General features: G+C 36.7%; 2 protein-coding genes across 4 annotated transcripts in view; one reads left to right on the top strand and one right to left on the bottom strand.

The window, feature by feature from the left end:
* LOC133639450 (target of Myb1 membrane trafficking protein-like) overlaps positions 1–24,567 on the bottom strand; it is an 862,139-nt gene that overhangs the window by 385,754 nt on the left and 451,818 nt on the right. The gene's annotated exons all lie outside the window — the stretch shown is intronic.
* rgs12b (regulator of G protein signaling 12b) overlaps positions 1–24,567 on the top strand; it is a 137,133-nt gene that overhangs the window by 89,428 nt on the left and 23,138 nt on the right. For all 3 annotated transcript variants that reach the window (XM_062032581.1, XM_062032582.1, XM_062032583.1), the window contains exons 6-13: positions 534–555; positions 14,740–14,909; positions 16,995–17,087; positions 17,181–17,324; positions 21,460–21,642; positions 21,720–21,870; positions 23,840–23,934; positions 24,074–24,277. In XM_062032581.1, coding sequence (XP_061888565.1) covers positions 534–555; positions 14,740–14,909; positions 16,995–17,087; positions 17,181–17,324; positions 21,460–21,642; positions 21,720–21,870; positions 23,840–23,934; positions 24,074–24,277 — 1,062 coding nt within the window. The remainder of the gene's footprint in view (positions 1–533; positions 556–14,739; positions 14,910–16,994; positions 17,088–17,180; positions 17,325–21,459; positions 21,643–21,719; positions 21,871–23,839; positions 23,935–24,073; positions 24,278–24,567) is intronic.

Below are 24,567 nucleotides of genomic sequence, written 5' to 3'. Positions count from 1 at the left end.
CATTTGTTCTGTTATTATTTGTATTAGCTTCTGTTCTGAGCAAAACGCAGTCGGGTGGTCTGAAAAAATCTTTGCCTAAGGATAAACTGTCGTTCTCTGGCAGAGAAAGTAAAACATTTTAATAAAACTTTTGCAGTGGATCTTAATGAAGTATATAAGTAATTATATTGCAGCATTGACAGTTTGTTGTCATGCTTATCTCTGTAACTGGTTAGACATGCAAATGCTTTTAAATCACACTTCACTGTCAATTAGTCAGAACACACACAGACAGACGGCTGGAGTAAACCCCACCCCTCTAGGGAGGTGTTCCTGCAGAGCAGGCACATCCAGTTCACAGACGATTCCACCCACTCAGGACCTGAGTGTATCATAATGTAAAAGTCTTCGTCAAATCCCGTGGAAAGTGCGGTCACAAGTGTGACCAAATGCCTGTTGACCTTCACACTACTGGATGAGCACGAGTTTGAATGTGTGTCATTTTGTCTGTGATGACGAGGGATTCTAATCCATGTCTTTCTGTTTACTTACAGTCGACTGCAGTCTCCGACGGAGGTGAGTTTCCTATGATTTTACTATCATTTCAAAGTCATGTGCATATCACTTAATTAGGTGAACGCAATAGATCAGTGGTTGTCAAATTGTTTTCACCTATTACCACCTCAGAAAACACTTGGCTCTCCAAGTACCACCCGCCATCAGTGTGTGAATGTGTGTGAATGGGTGAATGTGGAAATACTGTCAAAGCGCTTTGAGTACCTTGAAGGTAGAAAAGCGCTATACAAGTATAACCCATTTATTTATTTATTTATAATGACCAACAATAAAATACAGCAGCGTAGTAGGGCTAATTATTCATTAAAAACAAGGCAGATGTTTTATTTAACAAGTATATTTAATATGTTTGGCTACTGAAACAAACGCGTACCACTGTTTGAGAATCACTGCAATAGGTGATTGTTTTGTGGAAGTGTGATTGTGGCCATACTCATTTTATTTTATGCCACATGAATCTGGATGTTTTTTTAATTACAAAAATTACAACTAAAAAAAGTGTTCTAGTTTGACCTGCTCAACCTCAACCAATCAATCAATCACAATTTATTAAATAGCCCTTAATCACAAGTGCCTCAAAGGGCTTTCCAAACCGCAACGACATCCCCTGACTTGAACCCACATCCGGGCAAGAAAAAATAAATAAATAAATAAATAAAGAAGAAACCTTGGGAAGCGGTCGCAGATGTAGGGACCAAGACACTTCAATGTGTTGCTCTTTATAGAATAGAATAAGCTTTTATAGTCATTGCACATTGAGAACAATAGAATTGTGGAATGCTGATGGCTTTATATATGTTTCTTTGAGCGAGTTTGAAATCATGCCTGCTTCTCAGTGAGGACATGCAGGTTAAACAGGAGGAAATAAACAGGTAAAGGAAGTTTGTGTTCAGTAAAAAAAACACACATGCACACTTGTTGTGCCATGGTGTTTTTAAACAGATATCGCTGCTCAACATGTGGCAAGACAAACAAAGGCAACGATTGGGGCATATTCTAATAGTGCTTTGACACCTCACTGTTAAAACAGATGGGAGATAAAAACAGGAGTTGGGGGGTGACAATGGAGACAAAAGGACGTATAGGTACATATCCGCTTAAGGGGATTTCTCCCTAGTTACTTCATTATAGGTACACCTGAACAATCCAAGAGCTTTTTTCAGCCTTTGCATTAACAGGGACCGCAAAAAAACAAATATTGCACAGATTCCGTTAAAACCACCTTTTTAAAACACATGTAAATAAACTCATTTAGGTTGTATTTAAGTTTCTGATTAACACATGTTTTTAACTTCCGATACGATACCGATATTGCAACCTTGAGTATTACCGATACTGATATTAATCCGATACCATATCAACACGAATCGTAGGACATACTGTACTTTGTTGTTTTGTAGTGTAGAAAGAGAGAACGTGTTTGATCAAGGGAAATTACTCATAGAACAATGGTAAATACAAAAAAAACACTAACCTCATGACAGATTTAGGCTTTTGAAGTGGAGCGGTAATTTGTCATTTGGTGACATGATGCAATGAAATCATTGATGCGGACACATTTGTTACTGTTGTTACTAGAGATGTCCGATAATATCAAACTTGCAATAGGAAACATATGTTTAATGTACCCTAAGATTTGTTTGTTAAAATAAAGCCAATAATGCAATATTTTGTGGTCCCCTTTATTTAGAAAAGTACCGAAAAGTATAGAAATAATTTTGGTACCGGTACCAAAATATTGGTATCGGGACAACACTACTAGGCACAGCATAAGACATAGAGATTGAACAATAAATATTTACATCACCTAAAATATAGTTGGAGAATGATTTCCGTATCAGTTGTTTTGTCAAAGTTTCAGGCAGATAGTAGTCGGGAGGGTCAGTCGATACAAAATTTTTCCTGTGTGCTTTCCTGAAGCCTCCTTAAACTCAGTGGTGTCTGACTTAACGACTTTTTTGTGAATACTGCCGTGCATGCGTGCACATGCATACATCTACATGCTCTTGTCTTTTTGCCTTCCCTTCTCCCTCAGTTCTAAATAATTCATTATGTCAAGACCTGTGGAGGCATGTATCGCTTACCCACTGAGTAGCTCATTGGTAGGCGCGTGTAATTATACACGCATGTGGCCGCATGCGCGTTGTGACCCGACTCTCTCAGGTTGTTAGCCCTGTCGCGTCTTTGCCCCCATCCATTTCTTTCGACTACCTTTTCACCCCCTTGTTTGGTCGTCTTCGTTGTGATGGAGGGTGTGTGCGTTCCTCTTGGTGCCGTGTTACCTTGCAAGGGAGCGTGTTAGGCCCTGTTGGGGTGAATATGGATGGAGGGGCTTGGCTACCGCTTAGAATACGCTACCACTGGCACCACACTGGCTCTTACCAGCTCTACCCAGGTGAGAAGAACATCAATTATTTGCTACTGATTAAGAATCCTTTTAAAATTATTTTTTTATGCTTTGTCTTTGTTAAATGTTCTAAGATCAGGTTGACATTTGTAGATAGCTGTTAGGGTTCTAGTTTAGGGGTCCCCTACATTTTGGCACCAGGGACCGGGCTTTTGTAGGCATTATTTTCACGGACCAGCCTTCCACATGTAGTAGATAAATACAGCGAAAATAAGTGCATGAAAAATACAACTATCCTTAATGCTGGATTGATTAGTGGGAGCCCTGGCCTTTTTTCCTTTGCCAAAAAGCTCTCCAAATACTTTTTTTTTAATTTTTTTTTTTTTTTTTACTTATTTTGGCTAGCTTGTGGGTTTATTTGATAGGATATACTTTATTTATCTCAATTATGTGGTTGTAGTGCAGATACAAAAGTCCACAAAAAATAGGGTAAAAAACATGTGAAAATAAGAGGGAAACATCAAAGAAGACAAATAATATAAAAGGCATTAAACGAGCACAGATGTGATACAACCAGCTGCCACTGCAGCAGCGTCATTTCCACATACAGCTACAAAAGTAAAACACAACAAAAAACAACAAAAATGAGCAATAAATAATACTTATTGTGCACTTGCGATTGCACCATGCATAGACAAACAACAAAACAAAAACACATAATTTCAACCCCCACATAAACTGTGGTGGCTTCACTGAACAAGAGCAAATATATACCCTATAATAAAACCAGATATATTTGCCATGATTGCCAATTGATTTCAATGGCTTTCTTTGGATTTCTAAAAGGTATGTATTTAATTGTTTTGCTATATTTCATGCAAAGATACACTTATGTATGCTTTTTTGGGTTTATTTTAATGCATAAGCACATCTGTTAATGCTAACTACTTGTGCAATAGGGTTATGTGCAATAATACCAACACTTTAACTTACTAAACCAAGGGAGATGTGTATTTTCTTCCTTCAGCACACTTAATATATGCAACAATTTAGCAAGCTTGCACTTTAGCATTATAACATTTATGCAGATTAACTACTATTGTGACTTTATTCTTGATCTGTCCTGAGCTGAGGTCATGCAGCAACGTACTGTTTTATAAGGGTATCCATTTTGATTCATTTGTATTATTATACATGAGTCTGTGCATTTTATTGTACCGTTTATGTATGGTGCTGTCTACATAACTTTTTATGGACCTTGTTGTATATACCATCAACCTGCCGATACTGCAGATGGAAATTAGCCTTTAACTCTGGCACATTCACATTTTATATGTTCATAAATGTGAATTGTCATGTGTAATAAAGATAATAACAAATATAACCGAAGTGTTAAGTGCAATACAAGTAAAATGTATTATTATTATTATGACGACGTCCTATCAGGGGTTTTATTATTCTTATTATACTTCAATAAACAAGCTTATTGGTGTGTCTATTGCAGTGCTTCTCAATTATTTATTGTTACGCCCCTACTAGGAAGAACAAAACAAAATGTGCACCTCTCTGCCGTGACTATAAATAATATTATTTGTCTATTAGTTGTTATAAGTACACTCCTGCATAACATTGTACCCTTATTAACTTAAAATAGAACAAAAAAGAAAGAAAAATAGATCAACTTATAACACAGAATAACTTTAACGTTGTTTTTAGTCAATTTAAAATGCACCAATTTGCCTGAAATTCCCCCCAAAATTAAATTCTTATTTAAACTATAAACATTTTTTGTCCAATTTGATACAGACAAATAAAAAAAAACTTAATTAGTAATAATATATTCAAATAAATCAGCAACATTAACCCAGGAGCACAATGTATAAAACTACAAACACTACACTTTAAACTACAAAACAAAAATGAATGAAATAATTTGTGCTGATTTTTTTTTTTATCATAAAGGAAAAGTCAGGATTAATGGGCATATTTTGTTGTGCACAGCTTTTCAAAGCGGAGTTTGAAAAATCATACTGTATGATACTAATAAAGCATGTTCCTTGGGGTCACATGCGCCGCCCCTGGCGCTGCACTGCGTCCCCCCGCCCCACTACTTGAGAAAAACTAGTCCAGTGAGACAGGCGAATGTTAAGTCGGGAGAAAATGCGGTCGTTTATGACCTAGATCATTCACTCATTAGGTGATTCTGATGGTGACAAATTTGCAAGTTGTTATCGTGAAAATGTACAATCTTGTGACTTAGTAAGCTGCAAATTGAATCTTTTAAAGGGGACCTTTTATGCAAAACCAACTATTGGTACCTGTTTTTGTGTATTTGGAATCTGCATCAGTCCCGACATTTTGAATTCAAACCATAAAGGAATGGCGTAGATTAGTGTTGTCCTGATACCAATATTTTGGTACCGGTACCAAATTATTTTGATACTTTTCGGTACTTTTCTAATTAACGGGGACCAGGAAAAATTGCGTTATTGGCTTTATGTTAACAAAAAATCTTAGGGTACATTAAACATATGTTTCTTATTGCAAGTTTGTCCTTAAATAAAATAGTGAACATACAAGACCACTTGTCTTTTATTAGTAAGTAAGTAAACGAACCGCGGACCGATACTTTTCAGAGGCGGTATAGTACAGAATATGATTCACTATTATCGCGGAACTATACTAATACTGGTATACCGTACAACCCTAGCATAGGTATTTAAAAAAAAAATAAAAAAATCTTGCCTTCTTTCATACTTCCTCTTAACGAGCCGTTTGGATTAATCCCTGACCTGTAGCGTTTATCCATTTGTGATGTCAGCAGATATTTCCATATATATTTAAGTTTCACCCAAAGAGCTTTGCGCGAGTCCACCATTTTTTTTTCCAGTTGTAGTCAAAAGCTGCAGTCACTAAGTTCTTCATTTTTCTCTATCCTGTCGTACATGCACATGCATCCCCCGCTGTTACCATTTTTAACAAAAAGTAGGGTGCATTTTATCTGTCAGTAGACTCCATATGTTAGTACTAAAAACTACATGGTTGACGGGGAGAAGACATAGTCAAAGGCGCACCAGCAAGTGGCTTGAAGATGGTCTGCAAAACATAATCTATGTAACATTTTGACCAAAGAAGCACCATTACATGTTATGTAGACCACAAGTGTTTTATATGTAGAACACTATCATTATATGACCCCTTTAACCCAATTTTGTGTTTGTAGTGAGCTTTTTTGTGTCTTGAATATTATTGTGCCACTCAAAAGTATACAATTTTAGTTTGGAAACAGAGTGGGCGTGAAATGAGTAAAATTGGTTTATTAGAAGAAGTGAAGAAACTATTACTAATCTGAAAGGTATGATGATTACACATTTTACACTGAACTAATTGCGCAAACCAAAAAAGTGAATCGGTTTGCAAAAAACATATAATTGGGCGTGAGCCAGTGATGTCATTCCTTCCTTTTCTTAATGTGTCATTGCATTCTGACTTTGCTCATCATTATGTCACTTCAGCAAGCATACTGTTTATTTCCTATCCTCAATTGATATACAGTGGAACCTCGATTTATTAGTTCTTGAAAAAAGTTCATAAATAGAAAAGTTTATATATTGAAGCAAATTCTTCCATAAATGTGAACATGAATAACGTGGTCCAGCCTCGATAAAAGTATATTTTAGTGAAAGTTTGTACACTTTGAACACAATATAAATTGACATACACTACTGTAGATCAAACAAACATAACAAGGGGAAAATGGATCAACTAAATATTTAATAACAAAGCCAAAATACAAAAAAAATACAACCAGCTGAACTGTCCTGATAGACCGCCACCATGCCAACACACGTTACACTGTAAGTAAGTAAGTACATTTTATTTATAAAATCACTTGCCCTTTGGTGCACGCACAGTTTGAAATCATAAAACTCCTTAACTTAAACAGCCAGGTCGCTACAATGATTAGGAATAATAATTAAAAAAATCTACTTTTACCTTGTTGGTTTATTTAATTGCTGTGCAGCTGAAGAAAGGGTAATGGGGGGGGGGGGGGGGGGGGGGAGGAGCGCGACAACATTGTGGTTACTTCCGGATTGTTTCAAAACACACATCGCTTGTCCATTGCTTTCTTTGGACTTGAATTGAGCTAGAAACTAGAAAAACGCTGTAACAAGGTTAAAAAAAAAAAAACACTTAAAAAGCACACAAGGTAGCAATTAGCTCAGTAGCTAAGGACAATGTTACTTTGCTGAGTGAATGAGCATAAAGATCAATCAGCCCGCCCACAATGGATGTGATGCCTGGCATAAAAAGGCTGTGGTGCAGGCACACAATGGCCAATGGGTGAATGAAACGTTGAATATTTATAAAATATGCATATTTTTAATGTAAATGTAGGTTCCACAGTAACCTTTTTATGGTAAATATGTCTACTACTATACTATATACTAATACTATATACATCTAATTTGTTTTAAATATATTTCTTTTGTCAGAGTTAAAGATTTTGAAAAACAATTGTACCTGTTATACAAAACTGCATAGGACACTGTTAAATGTGTAGACCAGGGGTCCCCAAACTTTTTGACTCGGGGGCCGCATTGGGTTAGATCAATTTGGCCGGTGGCCGGGCTGTATATGTATGGATATTTATATATATATATATATATATATATATATATATATATATATATATATATATATATATATATATATATATATATATATATATATATACATATATATATATATATATATATTTATATATATATTTATATATATACATATATATATATATATATTTTTATATACATATATATATATATATATATATATATATATATATATATATATATATATATATATATATATATGTATATATATATATATATATAAACATATACATATACGTATATATATATATATATTCCTTGCGCACTAATTGACCGAACGAGCGTGCACTTGCCTGCGGCGCGAGCACGATGATGTCATGTTATCGATGGGAAAATGCATTTTTAGACAGTAACAAGCAAGTAGAAAATAGATTAGAAAGGAAAGATTAAAAAGATGTATTAATTAAAAATTTAATTTTTTTTGATTTTGGTCGCTGGCGGGCCGTATTCGGCCGCAGGCCATAGTTTGGGGACCCCTGGTGTGGAAACTGGCATTGAAATGATAGCCAGGCTGATATGTATAAGGTTGTATTTAATTTGCTCTTTATTACTACAGTCAAACGTCTTTTCATATTGACTCCATGTATAGTAGACAAAAAGGTAAAAAAAGGTGTCTTTGGTGATATATACTCATTACTAGGGATGGTAATTAATACAATTTTTCTGGTTCTGATTCCCCTTTCTTTTCTACTTAACAATTCAGTTCCTTAACGGTTCTATTATCTATTCTCATTTGGAAAAAAAAAGAGAGAAGGGTGGATTAGCATCAAGTTTGTTTAGTTTAGAGGTAATATGACCTTGCAAAGCCTACAGTGAGGTCTCAAGAGGCACATATGTAGCATAGAAGACAAAATAAATACATTTGTAAATAAATATAAGAAATTCTTCTTCTTCTGTAGACTTTAATCATGTGCAAATTACACAATATTGTAATATTTAGTAACATGTGATATTAACTTATTACATGAAAACTTTATTGGTTATAATTTTGATGAATATGGCTTTGAATTGAAAATCTCAACAAATGAAAGGTTTCAAAAACTGTATAAAGGCTTGACATATCTCACTTTGCTTGTAAGGAGTTAATATCAAAGATTAGTTTCACATTTGAAGTTAAATGCTGACATGAATGGACTTTTACACCATATTCTAATGACTGAGGGAACATCTGGTTGCAGGAAAACATGCAACTTTTCTCTGACTACAATTAAACATTCACCTACCGAAAATGCAAGCTTTTGACCACAAAATTAGTCGCTGCTCCGTGACATTCGTCTAGCAGCAGACGTGAACTGGGGCGAGTACTGCCTGCCTCGGAGGCAGTCAGAATCTGTCTCTCGTCATGCTCATCCAAACGAGAAGGCATTTATTTCATGTTAACAAATAATAGCGCTAACATGATAGGAAGCGTTAGTTAGTACCTGTTGTATTTAGATGACGTGCTCGCATTACTGCTGCTGGGATTAGATAGGAGTGGCTAAAAACACGACTTTCATTTATAATTGTTGCATGTTGTGTGTTCAAATGTTTCAGCCTATTACTCATATGTCCTCTTGATGAAATAGCAGCCTTAAAATGATTATAAGTAGCGTTGTTGCAATCTTTTCTTGTAAAATGTAGTCAACTTAAGGGCGTTTGTTGCGCTGTTCTCCGCCATTTTTAGATCTGACATCACTACATCAGATCTACGTCACGTTACGTAGTGACGTCATTCCCACCCGGAAAGATTAGATAAGAGATTCCATTTGACTAAATGGCAAGCGATTCCAAGGAATTGATATAATGGGAACCCGTTCTGAAGAATATTTTGCTACAGTTTTGCAGTCAAGTTGTTGACTTTAGTGAAGAATCAGTACATAGTGCAGATATTGGTAAAAGGGGGGAAAAATAAAATAGAAATAGTCACCCTTCAAACACGCGGTCTAGTTTTGGGAATAATTTTAATCTTCTTGTTCATTCATAGACTTTTTACGATGGCAAGCGATTCCAAGGAATTGATACAATGGCTGTGCGATTCAAGAACTCCTTCATTCCGCACTCCATCCAGCTGTATAATCACTCGCCATACAGCAATAGAGGATATCTGTCTATTACCTGACCGCTTCTATGTTAGATACCTCTCTTTGTTTATAATGTATATTTTCTGCTGGATTTACTCTCTATTTTATGCTGCCGTTTTATTTTATTGCTGCAACTATTACAAAAACTGTAATATTGTACACAGTAATTGGGATTTGTTATATATTGTATATATTATATAAAAATATAATATAACATATCAGTATATATTATATACTGTATATATAATATGTAAATATTACATATATGTTAAATTTTATATTGCTACTATGGTACATTATTAGTCTACTTTATTCCTGCATTATCCTTTCCATCTTACCCTTTCCATCCTTTTGTAACTGAGCTACTGTGTGGAACAATTTCCCTTGTGGATCAATAAAGTTTGTCGAAGTCTAAGTCTAAGTCTAAAGGCCATGTTCACTTTATCCCGACTTCTCTGTTTCTTTTCGCCCTCCCCTCTCGTGTTGAGTAAATTAGTTGAACTTTAAGGACAAATACGAAGGGTTTTCAAAACAAAGAATTTGATTACTTATCTAACCACAGAAAAATGTGCTGCTCTTCTATTTGGAACACTTACATAGCACAGTGAGTTAAAGAAACACTGCATGTATGCAGCATTCTACAACATTGCATGTTTTTAGGGGAAAGGGTATTGGTTGTCACAAGCTTTACTCTCGTGCGAATTGATCATCATCAAAACAATATTTCAATAATCACACATTTATTATCACATGAACACACACAAAAGTACAAAAAATGTTTACCTTTTAGTACTGGTATACTTTGGTACCGATTCAAATGTCATGTTCTCTGCTGCTCACTAGTGTTACCATATCTGAGTTATTGTGCAGAAATCTGGGGAAATAACTACAAATGTGCGCTTCATTCACTAAATGTGTTACAAAAAAGATCAATTAGAATAATACATAATGTTGGATATAGAGAACATACAAACCCTTTATTTATTAAGTCAAAAATATTGAAGTTCAATGATTTGGTAAAATTGCAAACAGCTAAAATTATTTACAAAGCAAACTTTAACCTGCTACCCAAGAATATACAATAATTCTTCTCAACTAAAGAGGATAAATATAACCTTAGAGGGAAAACTAACTTAAAACATTTGTATGCTCATACACTAAAAACCTTTAGCATATCAGTATTTGGAATTCAATTATGGAATTGATTAAGCAAAGAAGTTAAACAATGTACTGTTATGATCCAGTTTAAGAGGTTGTTCAAATTAACAGTGCTTACAAAGTACAAAGAAGAAGAATTATGAGAAATACCTTCAACCTTATTGAAAATAAGATATTCTTCATCTCAGTATGTTTATCATGACTGACTTAATTATCTATTACAAGAACTGCTGTATTAATCATTCACTGATGTAATTGTGCTACAAAAAGAAGTTAGTAAATGAGCGTATGTATTTGTAAATGCTCTGAATTGGGAAACGGGTAGGATTAAATAAGCTTTGCTTCTTCCTACTCCTTTTCAGACATGATGTAAAGAGAAATGATATGAAATTGTGTGTGATGTATTATACTGTAAGTGTGTTCATGTTCAAAATAAACTAAAAAGAGAAAAAGAAAGAAAGAAAGACCTATAATGATTTTCTTCTTTTCTGATTTGGTTGTTACAATGATGGATACTTGCATTAAACAATGCCAAAGCGTCAAATCATAAGGTTCATGCATTTGAGCGTGAACTTGCACATAGTTTTGGATGCCTTTTGAATGCTGTGTTTTGGCGTATTTGTGACAGCACGTATTGGCAAATGAACTAATGTGGGCATTTCAAGTTCATTCCTCTCTGCTCTGCTCTGTTGTGCCGAAGCCTGGATCTCCCAGTGTTATTCCTTCCCGTTTCATGCTCTCCAGGCCTGCTCTGATGTCTATAAAATAAATAATTCTTTGTTTATTTCTCCACAACAGTACAAGTTATATTAGCCTGTAACTGCAACGAAAAGATGCCGCATTCGCAACATTATAAAATAAAGTATTATTTTTATGTAGTGGTGGCAGAGAGTGGGTAGGTGTACCCAATGGTGTGACCGCAAATCTATATATTGTTTATGAAGTTTATTTTCAACCGTGACTAAAATAAAATTAGCTGTGATGTTCATCTTCAAGATATATATTTAAATAGTGTATATTTTCAAAAGATACATTGTAATTCTGATTTGAAGAGGGTGGTGTGTGGTTTCATTTGCAATCTAGGAATGCAATCCTGCAGACAGAATCAGAAAACGGGATATAAATGTGATTATGGAGCAAAATTTGGGCAAAACATATCCAACACATTTAAATCTAGACCAAAGGGCTTCAACAGGGGGTTTGGGACCCCTAGGGGTCTGCACAGGTTCTGCAGGGTGGGTTGGGACATTTTTGGTTGATTAGACTTTTTAAAAATATATTTCTCCAGCTGTCTCCTGCACACCAGTGGCCAGCTCACAAGCGTACTAGTTGCAAGCTAGTAATTAGCATACTAATTGCTAGTTAGCGATTAGTTTAGTCTTTATTTGAAGGGACAATGCAGAGACATTAAGCTCAAAGACAGATATGTTCTGCACCAGATTATAGCTAAATAGCTCATTTCCATCTGCAGGCCCTGGCTACCTAAATTAAAGACATACAAAAATCATGCAATAAAATTATAACATTAAAATTATACTACAGCATGTAATCAAATTAAGAGAAGTCATATGCGGTCCTCTCCAAGGTTTCTCATAGTCATTCACCGACGTCCCACTGGGGTGAGTTTTTCCTTGCCCGTATGTGGGCTCTGTACCGAGGATGTCGTTGTGGCTTGTACAGCCCTTTGAGACACTTGTGATTTAGGGCTATATAAATAAACATTGATTGATAAAATGCCCTTTCAATGACACATACAATACAACCACACCTCATTTACATTTACATCATAACACAGACATAAGCGCGCAAGTTGCCACCTTGCTGCCAGTTGGCGATCAGCAACCTAGTGACCAGCTTGTGATTACTGTGCTAGTTTCCTGCAAGCAATTAGCAGCCCTAGTTGCCAACTAGCGATTAGCACGCTAGTTGCCCATCAGCTATTAGCCGTGTTGTACTGTATTATTTTAATATCTTATTATTGCACAATAACAAGGTACATTTAGAACAGTTTTAATTTAAAACAACATTTTATACAGGACATATTAGTAGAGGCGGGTCCCCGCTCTGTCTCTCCTTCAGTTTGGGGGTCCTTGGACTGTAAACCCTTGATGACCCCTGATCTAAACCAGAAGGAAGCGTGTTAAATATAGATTATTATCATTGTAGGTCCCCTTTTAAAAGGTGCCTACCCCTAGTGACTACCAACTCCTTCTCCCCAACATACGGTTCACTGTCCACTAGAAAGTATGTATCTAATAATAATAATAATAATAATAATTATAATAATAATAATAATAATGGGTTATAAAAAACCCAAAACCAGTGAAGTTCGTAAATCGTAAATAAAAAGAGAACACAATGATTTGCAAATCCTTTTCAACCTATATTCAATTGAATAGACTGCAAAGACAAGATACTTAACGTTCAAACTGGAAAACGTTGTTTTTTGGGTTTTTTTGCAAATATTAGCTAATTTGGAATTTGATGCCTGCAACATTTTTCAAAAAAGCTGGCACAAGTGGCAAAAAAGACATATGAATTTGAGGAATGCTCATCAAACAATTATTTGGAACATCCCCGCAGGTAAACAGGCTAATTGGGAACCGGTGGGTGCCATGACTGGGTATAAAAGCAGCTTCCATGAAATGCTCAGTCATTCACAAACAAGGATGGGGCGAGGGTCATCACTTTGTGAACAAATGCGTGAGCAAATTGTCGAACAGTATAAGAACAACATTTCTCAACGAGCCATTGCAAGAAATTTAGGGATTTCACCATCTACAGTCCATAATATCATCAAAAGGCTCAGAGAATCTGGAGAAATCACTGCACGTAAGCGATGATATTACGAACCTTCGATCCCTAAGGCGGTACTGCATCAAAAAGCGACATCAGTGTGTAAAGGATATCACCACATGGGCTCAGGAACACTTCAGAAAACCACTGTCAGTAACTACAGTTCCTCGCTACATCTGTAAGTGCATGTTAAAACTCTACTATGCAAAGCGAAAGCCATTTATCAACAACACCCAGAAACGCCGCCAGCTATGCTGGGCCAGAGCTCATCTATGATGGACTGATGCAAAGTGGAAAAGTGTTCTGTGGTCTGACGAGTCCACATTTCAAATTGTTTTTGGAAACTGTGGACGTTGTGTCCTACGGAACAAAGAGGAAAGGCGCAAAGTTGAAAAGCCAGCATCTGTGATGGTATGGGATTAGTGCCCAAGACATGGGTAACTTACACATCTGGGAAGGCACCATTAATGCTGAAAGGTACATACAAGTTTTGGAGCAACATACTGTATGTTGCCATCCAAGCAACGTTATTATGGACGCCCCTGCTTATTTCAGCTAGACAATGCCAAGCTGCGTGTTACAACAGCTTGGCTTCCTAGTAAGAGTGCGGGTACTAGACTGGCCTGCCTGTAGTCCAGACCTGTCTCTCATTGAAAATGTGTGGAGCATTATGAAGCTTAAAATACCACAACGGAGACCCCGGACTGTTGAACAACTTAAGCAAGCAAGAATGGGAAAGAATATCACCTGAAAAGCTTCAAAAATTGGTCTCAGTTCCCAAACGTTTACTGAGTGTTGTTAAAAGGAAAGGCCATGTAACACAGTGGTAAAAATGCCCCTGTGCAAACTTTTTTGCAATGTGTTGTTGCCATTGAATTCTAAGTTAATCATTATTTGCAAAAAAAATTAAGTTTCACAGTTCTTGTCTTTGCAGTCTATTCAATTGAATATAAGTTGAAAAGGATTTGCAAATCATTTATTCTGTTTTTATTTACGAATTACACAACGTGCCAACTTCACTGGTTTTGGGTTTTGTACTTGTATTGCACTTTTCTACCTTAATGTTGCAGCCAAAAAAGCAAAGCTGCTGGGAATGCTTACATCCTTAAATAAGGCCACCTTCACAGCATGTGCGTGTATGTGTATGCAGAACTGAACAACGTGGAGCTGCAGGGCTGCAGCAGTGACAACAGTCTGAACAGCAATGCCAGCCTCCCCAGTGTCCAGAGTCACCGGCGCCACACTGAGAGGAGAGTGGCAAGCTGGGCTGTTTGCTTCGAGAGGCTGCTGCAGGACCCCGTCGGAGTGCGCTACTTCTCGGTAACATACTGTCACTGAACCTGATTGTTTGCGTGGATATTGTTTACATTTGGGATTAATGACATTCTTAGTGGAGTATACCATGGAATGTAGAATAGAATGGACCTGTTCTTTCCTGTACTCTCACAAATTAGAGAACGTTGGCCTCACAGTTTGGAGATTGAGGGTTTGAGGGTTTAAATCAGGGGTCCCCAAACTTTTTGACTCGGGGGGCTGCATTGGGTTAAAAAAATCTGGCCGGCTATAACACAGAGGCTATTTCATCCCTTCAAGCCTGTTTCGCAGGTCTCCCTGCTCTTCAATGGATTTTATAATATAATAAAATCCCCTAAAGAGCAGGGAAGGATTGTAGGGATGAAATAGCCTCTGTGTTTTTTCCTGACCTATCGTATATTCCGCTCCATATATATATATATATATATATATGTATATATATATATATATATATATATATATATATATATATATATATATATATATATATATATATATTCGGAGCGCGATGATGTCACGTTATCGATAGGAAAATGCATTTTTAGACAATATGATTTGCCTGAGCGGCTAGGAGACACCGAGAGTAACAAGCGGTAGATAATGGATTAGAAAGGACATATTTAACAAAATAATAATACAAAAATATATATATATATTAAAAAAATATATTTTTTTTTAAACTTGGGACTTCCCGTGGGCCGGATTTTGGACGCTCCACGGGCCGTAGTTTGGGGACCCCTGGTTTAAATCTTTGTTTTGACATTTCTGTGTGGGGTTTGCATTTTCTTCACGTGGTTGCATACGTTTTTTCTGGGTACACCAGCTTCTTCCCATACTCCAAAAACATGCATGTTAGGCTAATTGGAGACTGTAAATTGTCCATAATCATACATGTGAGTGTGAATGGTTGTTTATTTATATGTGCCTTGTGATTAACTTGTGACCAGCCAAGGATGTACCATTATGTGCTTCCAACTTTGTAAGAGTATCTACTGGAAACAAGTATTTTACAAACTTTCAAGAAGAAGTGGATGATATTCATTGAATAGCTGACTTAGTGAAGCAGATGGAGCGTATCACAGCTAGTCTGCGTCATACTGAAGCAAAATGAGTCCAACACCAGCTAAGAATGTTAAATAATAAATAAGCGGCAGACATTTATCCATGAAAATATGGAAAAGCTGCTGATGGTGTGTGACGGAGAAGTAGCCATAAGGAGATACCATAGACATCCACTCCCCAAGGTAAATGCTGCACATTATTATTACGATACTTCATAAAATTACTCTAGTTGTTAGTACTATATTATATTGTGTTGTTTGCTTACAATATTTTTTATCTAAAAGTTTGTTACATGTTAAGATTTGGATGTTTTAGGGGAGGGGCAAGCATCAATAAATTGATTGGGATTCAGATCAACAGGAGTTGTTGATTTGAGTTAAGAGCTCTGTCATAGGAGCAATTAAACTCATAAGTTTAGGTACTACTGTAGTACTCTTTACATGGAAAACTGAATAGTTTCCATAAAAGTAAGGACAGAATTTACTGTTTTTAAGGGACTTCAGGTGTGAAGTCTCTTAACTCTGGTCCCAATACATTTGTCCATTTATTGCATGTTGGTGTCCAACAATTAGCCATGTTTAGATTGTAGACATGCTGATCCCCTATTTCTGACTGTTATACCGTACCTACTGTATGTACAGTATTGTTCTATTCTTACATGTCATATCGTTACATTTACAATAGGCTCTTTTGTTGCTTTTTTTTGGTTGTTCATTTTTCTTCTCTTCAAATTGTCCGAACTTTGGTTTCAAGACCCATTTTAAAAATGTTGTTCCCTGCAGTGGCTAAAACTTAATGAATCGAATTATTTAATGCCCTAACATTGACATAAAATGTATATTAACTAACGACAAATAACACACTAGATATGAATGAATGCTCTTTGCAGAGAACATGTGTTTTTGCACGATAATAACATTTTGCTAGGACATTTAAAGACCCAATAAAAACTGACCCAGATACCATTTTTCTTAACAATCCCGAACCTTTATGCACATTAGTTTTATTCTTCCACATTTGTTGCTGCAGGAATTCCTAAAGAAAGAATTCAGTGAGGAGAATATTCTGTTCTGGCAGGCATGTGAGTTCTTCAGCCACGTCCCGGAAAATGACAAGAAACAGGTACAGTACATAACGTGCATATATTTCGTTGCCACAAATGCCCTTTAAGCGATATATATTAGGTGTTATTTTGGTTTTCTGTCTTTTTTCCAGTTGTCTCAGCGAGCCCGGGAAATCTATAATAGCTTCTTGTCAAGTAAAGCCACCACTCCAGTCAACATAGACAGTCAAGCTCAGCTTGCTGACGACATCCTCAACGCCCCGCGACCAAACATGTTCAAGGAGCAACAGTTACAGGTTGGTCTCTTGGAATATTTACTATAAGAACACATTGAAGGGAGCAGTGAGGATACATAAAAAAAAATACTTAAAAAAGGAAAACTCACAAAGTTTGTCTAAAAATAAAGCCTTTTTATTTTTTATGGCATTTTGTGGCGTTTAAGGTTAACAGAGTAATAATTTAATTACTTTAATAATGTTAATAAAATGATAACTGATTAATAAATTCAAAAATAATAAAGAAAGAAGAAAATAGAAGAAATAAATAGTAATTATCACAGCAGGAATACAAACAAATGTGCTATAAAGGCAATATTTTACAGTATTTTCACATTTGAGGGTGGGGGGATGGTATGGTATTTTTTTAATTTAAAAAAAAAATTTTTTTGTGTCATAAACAAATACAATCATGTGTGCTTACGGACTGTATCCCTGCAGACTGTATTGATCTATATTGATATATAATGTAGGAACCAGAAATATTAATAACAGAAAGAAACAACCCTTTTGTGCGAATTAGTGTGAATGAGTATAAATGGGGGAGGGAGGTTTTTTGGGTTGGTGCACTGATTGTAAGTGTATTTTGTGTTTTTTATGTTGATTTAATAAAATTAAAAAAATATTTTTGTTTATTTATTATTTATTTATTTATTTTTTAAATTTCTTGTGCGGCCCGGTACCAATCGATCCACGGACCGGTACCGGGCCGCGGCCCGGTGGTTGGGGACCACTGCCTTAGAGGGCCGCCAAAAGATATCTGTTTCTCAGCTGTGGTCCGTATGGGCCGTAGCGGTACTTAGTTGTAATACACTTTTACACCACTTGTGGCAGTAAGGACAATCTCAAAAAAAAAAAAAAGTCTGGAGCTGAAGTCAAACAAAAGTTTCTTAAGCACAAAAATATTTACTAAATTGGTGACGCTGTATTTTTTTATTTGTACTTAAATTTTACTGACAGTTTAGTTAAGAAACATTAATTATTCATTTAGTTTTTTTATTTTAGCACAACATAATTGGATGTTAATTCATTTTTTGTCAGTTATTTATGAGTACCCTCTTATACAGTATATTTGGTGGTACTTATTTTTCTAATCAGCTTGTCCTAAGCCTAAAGTTTAGGTGTTTAATAAATAATAATCTTTGTGATTAACACATGGTTTAATATAATTTGACAAGGTTGTAAACTGTATGTAGGTTAGATATTATTATTGAATACGGTTAAGATCTAGAGTAAGATTATTACTTAAGTGTTAATATACAGTACAGGCCAAAAGTTTGGACACACTTTCTCATTTCAATGCGCTTTCTTTATTTTCATGACTATTTACATTGTAGATTGTCACTGAAGGCATCAAAACTATGACACCTGTGAAGTGAAAACCATTTCAGGTGACTACCTCTTGAAACTCATCGAGAGAATACCAAAAGTGTGCAAAGTAGTAATCAGAGCAAAGGGTGGCTATTTTGAAGAACTAGAATATAAAACATGTTTTATTTCACCTTTTTTTGTTAAGTACATAACTCCACATGTGTTCATTCATAGTTTTGATGCCTTCAGTGACAATATACAATGAAAATAGTCATGAAAATAAAGAAAACGCATTGAATGAGAAGGTGTGTCCAAACTTTTGGCCTGTACTGTATGTGTGGGGCCCGGGCTCCTCTGAAGTGGAAAAGTTGGGTCCGGAGGTCAAAAAGGTTAAAAACCCTCGTTTAAAAGAACAGATTTAACTAATACATGTCTATATTTGTCACAATGGGCTGAAGCAGTGGTCCCCAACCACCGGGCCGTTGTTCTTTTTCTCCGTGCATAAACATTGGATGGGTGTATCTTGGTGTGAACCAGGATTACGGCTCTAACTGTGACATACAGCAGCTTTAATTTAGTAGTAGTACTAGTAGTCGTTAATAGTAACTATTAATTTGGCACCAAAATGAGACACCAATACACTACTTGCCTTATTTACTGAAGGTTTGCGAGTACTAAAACACATGCAAACCTGATAGCACATGCAAAGTTGATCTATTAAACATGTGCAAAGTGGCTTGTGTTTTTTTAAATGAGAAGAATAAGGCATGCAATCCATTTTGCGTCTCTGTCTTCATTAATATGCAAAATACATGCTGATCATCAAAACGGCCACAATACTGGCAGGAAAAGATGCAAATATAATTGATTTAGCACGTACAATGTCATTTATCAACACTCATCACTGTTTTGCGAGCACTATTTTGGATCTTCGTAAATCAGGCCCTTAGTTTTTTAGTCTGCCTACTACTGTTTCTTATGATACAGAGTTTGGGTTCACATCTGGAGGGGTCAGCAGACTGGGACTTGAGCCTGCTTGCTGGGGTCAACCTTTCCCGCTAGGGCTACAGCTATAGATTATTTTAGTAATCGTGTAATCTATTGATTTCTTTGTTTGATTAATGGAGTAATCACCTAAGACAGTGGTTATCAAACTTTTTTCACCAAGTACCACCTCAGAAAAACAGGTTTTATATTTATGCATATTTAATATTTTAGGCCACTGTATTATCACACAGTTTGAAAAGATACTGTGTTTGAATATAGAAAAATAGAACACTGTACTTTAATTAAGTTATTTTTTGGCGTACCACTACTTTATACTACCATTACTTTTTTACTTTTCATCCTATTAGTTATGCAAGATTGTATTTATTTATCATTTATTAACTGTATATTAATATAATTTTACTTTTTATTTTTTTTCTATTAAGCTTCATATGTCTTACTTGTATTTTATTCTTTAACTCTACTCATGGTTTTTACTATTTTACAAGTTTTATCATTTTTATTTTCCAACGTTCCTCAGATGAGCCATCTGCCTCAGGTGTTATCGGCCATGCTTGCGGGGGTGCTTTTGTGTCAGCGTCCTGGTGGCCATGGTCTGATGACCTCCTGGTGCAGATGGCTCCTGTGATAGTGTTTACTCACATGTCTCCTCTGTACTCAGACATTTGTCCATATAGTTGCATAAGTGTGTATGTTGTGTGTGTGTGTGTGTTTGGTATCTGTGTCCGTGCATACGTGTGTGAAAATGGGGGATATGGGTCACCGGGGTATTGTTTTTAACTTTGTGAAGCACTTTGCGTTGCATTTATTTTATGTATGAAAAGCGCTTTATAAATAAAGTTTGATTGATTGATTGATTGACTAGATGTAGCCTGCAAACGACAGTTTGAGAATCACTGGGATAAGACAGACTTTATTGCCTCGATTTGTATTTTAGGGAAAATACCTCTTGCTATAACCTTTTGTCTCATAAATGCACATCATCAGTATTAAAATTTCACTTTTAACACGTGTGCATTAAAAAAAAAAATTTTAAAAACGCTTTCTGCTGTTTTCCACCACACAAATCATGGCACCCACACACCCTCTGGGCACTCAATGTGTTCTGGATTTTATATATTTATTTTTATACATCGAATATTTTCTCTAATAATTTATTCTAATTAATCGATTAATCGTTGCAGCCCTAGTGCCCGCTTTAGTGGTAAAGTGGTCATTTCTCAATATGAAGGTTGTTGCATTACCAGCAAGATACTGAACCCCCACTACTGTAGCTCATCATGATGTTGTGTTGTGAGAGTTAAGTAAAAGTCATAATGAATGAGGTGGGAATAAGGTGACATTGTAAAAGCACTTTAAACTACATTGATGCAAGAATAGCGCCATATAAATAAAGTAATTTACTATTCCAAACTCTAAACATGCCCATCTAACTAGTGTGATGAAGTCATGTTGTGGCACTGTTGCAAAGTGACTATCACACAGGCAACGTTTTTCATTCAAACATATCTTTTGGGTAAGTTCCCCATTCGGCCGTAGTTCAAATGGACTAAACTAACAAAACGTAAAAATACATTCTTCTTTATGTAGTCCTGCTCACAAACCAACCAACCAACAAACTACATAGGCTATCATCTCACCAATTATGTTCAAGTTGGAGATAAGTACTCCTTTTTCTTTAAATGGCTTCTGAGGTGAAACACAATCTCAATAAATGTCTTATTTTTTTAGTTGATGCTTGTTTTTATCTAATTCTATGACCCTTTTATCTGAGTTTTCCCTTATCAATGTTCTTTCCTTTTATTACCCAGACGTTCTTTACTCTTTCCCCTTTTAGATCTTCAACCTGATGAAGTTCGACAGCTACACACGCTTCCTCAAGTCTCTGCTTTACCAAGAATGTATGTTAGCAGAGGTGGAGGGCCGGCCCCTGCCTGACCCTTACCACATCCCCAGCAGTCCCACCTCCAAACACAGCACCACAGGCTCAGACCGCTCCAACTTGTCCACACCCAAGAAGGTAAGCACTGCGCTATATCAAAACGACTTTAAATCCGCTCTCGACTCATTTCCTTTTTTCCTGTTTGGGTTTTGCAGGAGGACAAACGCAGCAAGTCAGGCCGATCTTTAAATGATGACAGCCGGGATGATTCAGGGGACCGGAGAAAGGGCATGTTTTTTTCTTGGTCCCGCAACAGGAGCTTTGGCAAAGGGCCGAAGAAACGGGAACTGACCGACTTTAATTACAGTCAGTAAATTTTCTTCTTCCTGCCTAATGTTCACTCTTTTTTGAAAAGCTTCTTTCTCTGCCAAGACATTATCATCTTCATCTAATACAGGGGTGTCAAACTCATTTTAGCATAGGGGCTGCATGGAGGAAAATCTATTCCCAAGTGGGCCGGAATGGTAAAATCATGGCATGAAAACTTAAAAACAAAGACAACTTCAGGTTGTTTTCTTTGTTTTACTTTGGCCAAAAATAAAACAAGCACATTCTGAAAACGTACAAATCACAAATAATCCTCTGGTAAAAAAAACACTTCAAATTTGTTGAAAAGAGCTAACTCAAAGAGCTAACTCAACAAACCGTAAGAAACAGAGGCAAAAACTATTCAAAAGGGTTACGTTCACTTTTCTCGTGTTTGACAGAGACATTTTGGGGCAACGAGGACACCCTTGATCTAATAAATACCTCCTACATGACTAAGCAGTATGGCCTTAGCGCCTGATCTAGTAAGATCCAAATAACAATTTCTAAATAGCGTGTACAAACTATAGAATTGCGATTACTATTAGTGGGCGTGTTGCGGGGGATCTACTAAAAACTGCATGTACAATTAATAACAAGTGAAAAAGTGGTGCACACTGCCCTATTTAAATGAGGATTTTGCGTGTACTACCGGACGTCACCATGGAAACACTCATTTCCCTCCACACCTGTGCTGCTTTGCAGTGTTGTTGAACAAGCAGCACACATCTAGATTTTGCACCATCTTTTCTGTAGCATAGAAACGCAATCTAGACAGCAGACACTATTTTAGCACTGGGTTGTGCTCTGGGAGGGGCTGCAGTGTTGTGATGGTGTGCCTGAAATCATCCCGACGCAAGTAAATTCATATTGCAAGAAGTTTTTTTCATATAGGAGCTCTGAGCTACATTATAATATTATAGCTTTCAAATGAAAACCAACACCACCACAAATACCTGCAGACACTCAAACAAATGTATTACTTTTGTTTTAATCAGCCCCTTAAGTCATCCAGCAGCTATAGAATTATAAAATGTCATTGCTGAATGGACGATATGGATCGGTTGGTAGAGTGGCCGTGCCAGAAACTTGGGGGTTGCAGGTTGAATCCCCGCTTCTGCCATACTAGTCACTGCCGTTGTGTCCTTCAGCAATACACTTTGCCCACCTGCTCCCAGTGCCACCCACACTGGTTGAAACGTAACTTAGATAATGGGTTTCACTATGTAAAGCTCTTTGAGTCACTAGAAAAAAAGCGCTATATAATCCACGTCACACTATTTTGCTCATTTACTATAAGTTTTGCGCATACGCTTAGTAAATCCGTTTTGCGTGTGCAATTAGGTTTGCACGTGTTTTAATGTTTTTATACAGCAAACCGTTAGTAAGTCAGGCCCTTTAAGTGTTAAGCGGTATGGCGTAGTGGGTAGAGCGGCCGTGCCAAAAACCTGAGGATTGCAGGTTCGCTCCCCGCCTCTTGACATCCAAATCGCTGCCGTTGTGTCCTTGGGCAGGACACTTCGCCCTTGCCCCCGGTGCCGCTCACACTGGTGAATGAATGATGAATGAATGGTGGTGGTAGGAGGGGCCAAAGGCGCAAACTGGCAGCCTCGCTTCCGTCAGTCTACCCCAGGGCAGCTGTGGCTACAAAGGTAGCTTACCTCCACCAGGTGTGAATGAATGATGGGTTCCCACTTCTCTATAAGCGCTTTGAGTATCTAATTATAGAAAAGCGTGATATAAAATCTAATCCATTATTATTTATTATTATTAAGCCATGAGAGTCAGTAGTGTTTTAAATCAGCAAAGTAAAAAAATTGTCACTTTTTCAATGAACACATCACATGCTTTTGTTCCACAATAACAACAAACATGAGTTTCTAAGAATATACTTGCACGCGTTTAAAGGTTTCCATATGCTGTTTGTCTCTTCAATTTTCTGGAGTTTGCTAAGGATATTGTTTTTCAGATTTTGCTGGAAGCAACGGTCGCCGGGAATCCCAGGGTTCACTGTCGTCAGGTGCCAGTCTCGAGCTTGGGACATCTGGATCTGGGAAGAATGAAGTGAGTCTGGGAAGACTAAAAATAAACATCATGTAGTAGTCACTAAAGGTTTATAGTACTCGGTATTTTCATTGCTTTTTCTTGTCATTCTTAATCACTTTGGCCACTGTCTCTTTGTGACCTGGTTTATCTTTTTCAGGGAGATGTTTCCCGTGTCGGGGTATCAGAGCGCGGTGGAGGCAGCGCCCCCCTTAGGCAATGTAACATAAACTTGCCAGACGGTTCGTGTTGCTCAGTGCCGCTGAGAGCCGGTGTGTCCATCAGGGACTTGTTGCTGGGCCTCTGTGAGAAGCTCTGCATCAACCTGGCAGCTATCGACCTCTTTTTGGTCGGAGGGGAGAAGGTACAACACAAATACAACTGAGGTGGTCCTAGAATTATGTGCAGTATCAAATCACACAGGTCATGTGCAAAATAGTCAAATTTGTTTATTTTAAGATGGCAAAGCCTGCAATATCCAGCATATTCTAAGGCAGGGGTGTCGAACTTGTTTTCACTAAGGGCCGCATCGCAGTTATGGCCGCCCTCAGATGGCCTTTTGTAACAGTGAAAAATGTATGAATATATTGGTCATGATGTTATTATACAATTGCATATGCATTTGATTAATTTTTTTTTTTTTACATACACTGT

This window comes from Entelurus aequoreus, linkage group LG22 (assembly GCF_033978785.1).
Source record: "Entelurus aequoreus isolate RoL-2023_Sb linkage group LG22, RoL_Eaeq_v1.1, whole genome shotgun sequence".
Classification (NCBI taxonomy): Eukaryota; Metazoa; Chordata; class Actinopteri; order Syngnathiformes; family Syngnathidae; genus Entelurus; species Entelurus aequoreus.
This window is presented reverse-complemented; position numbering and strand designations above follow the sequence as displayed.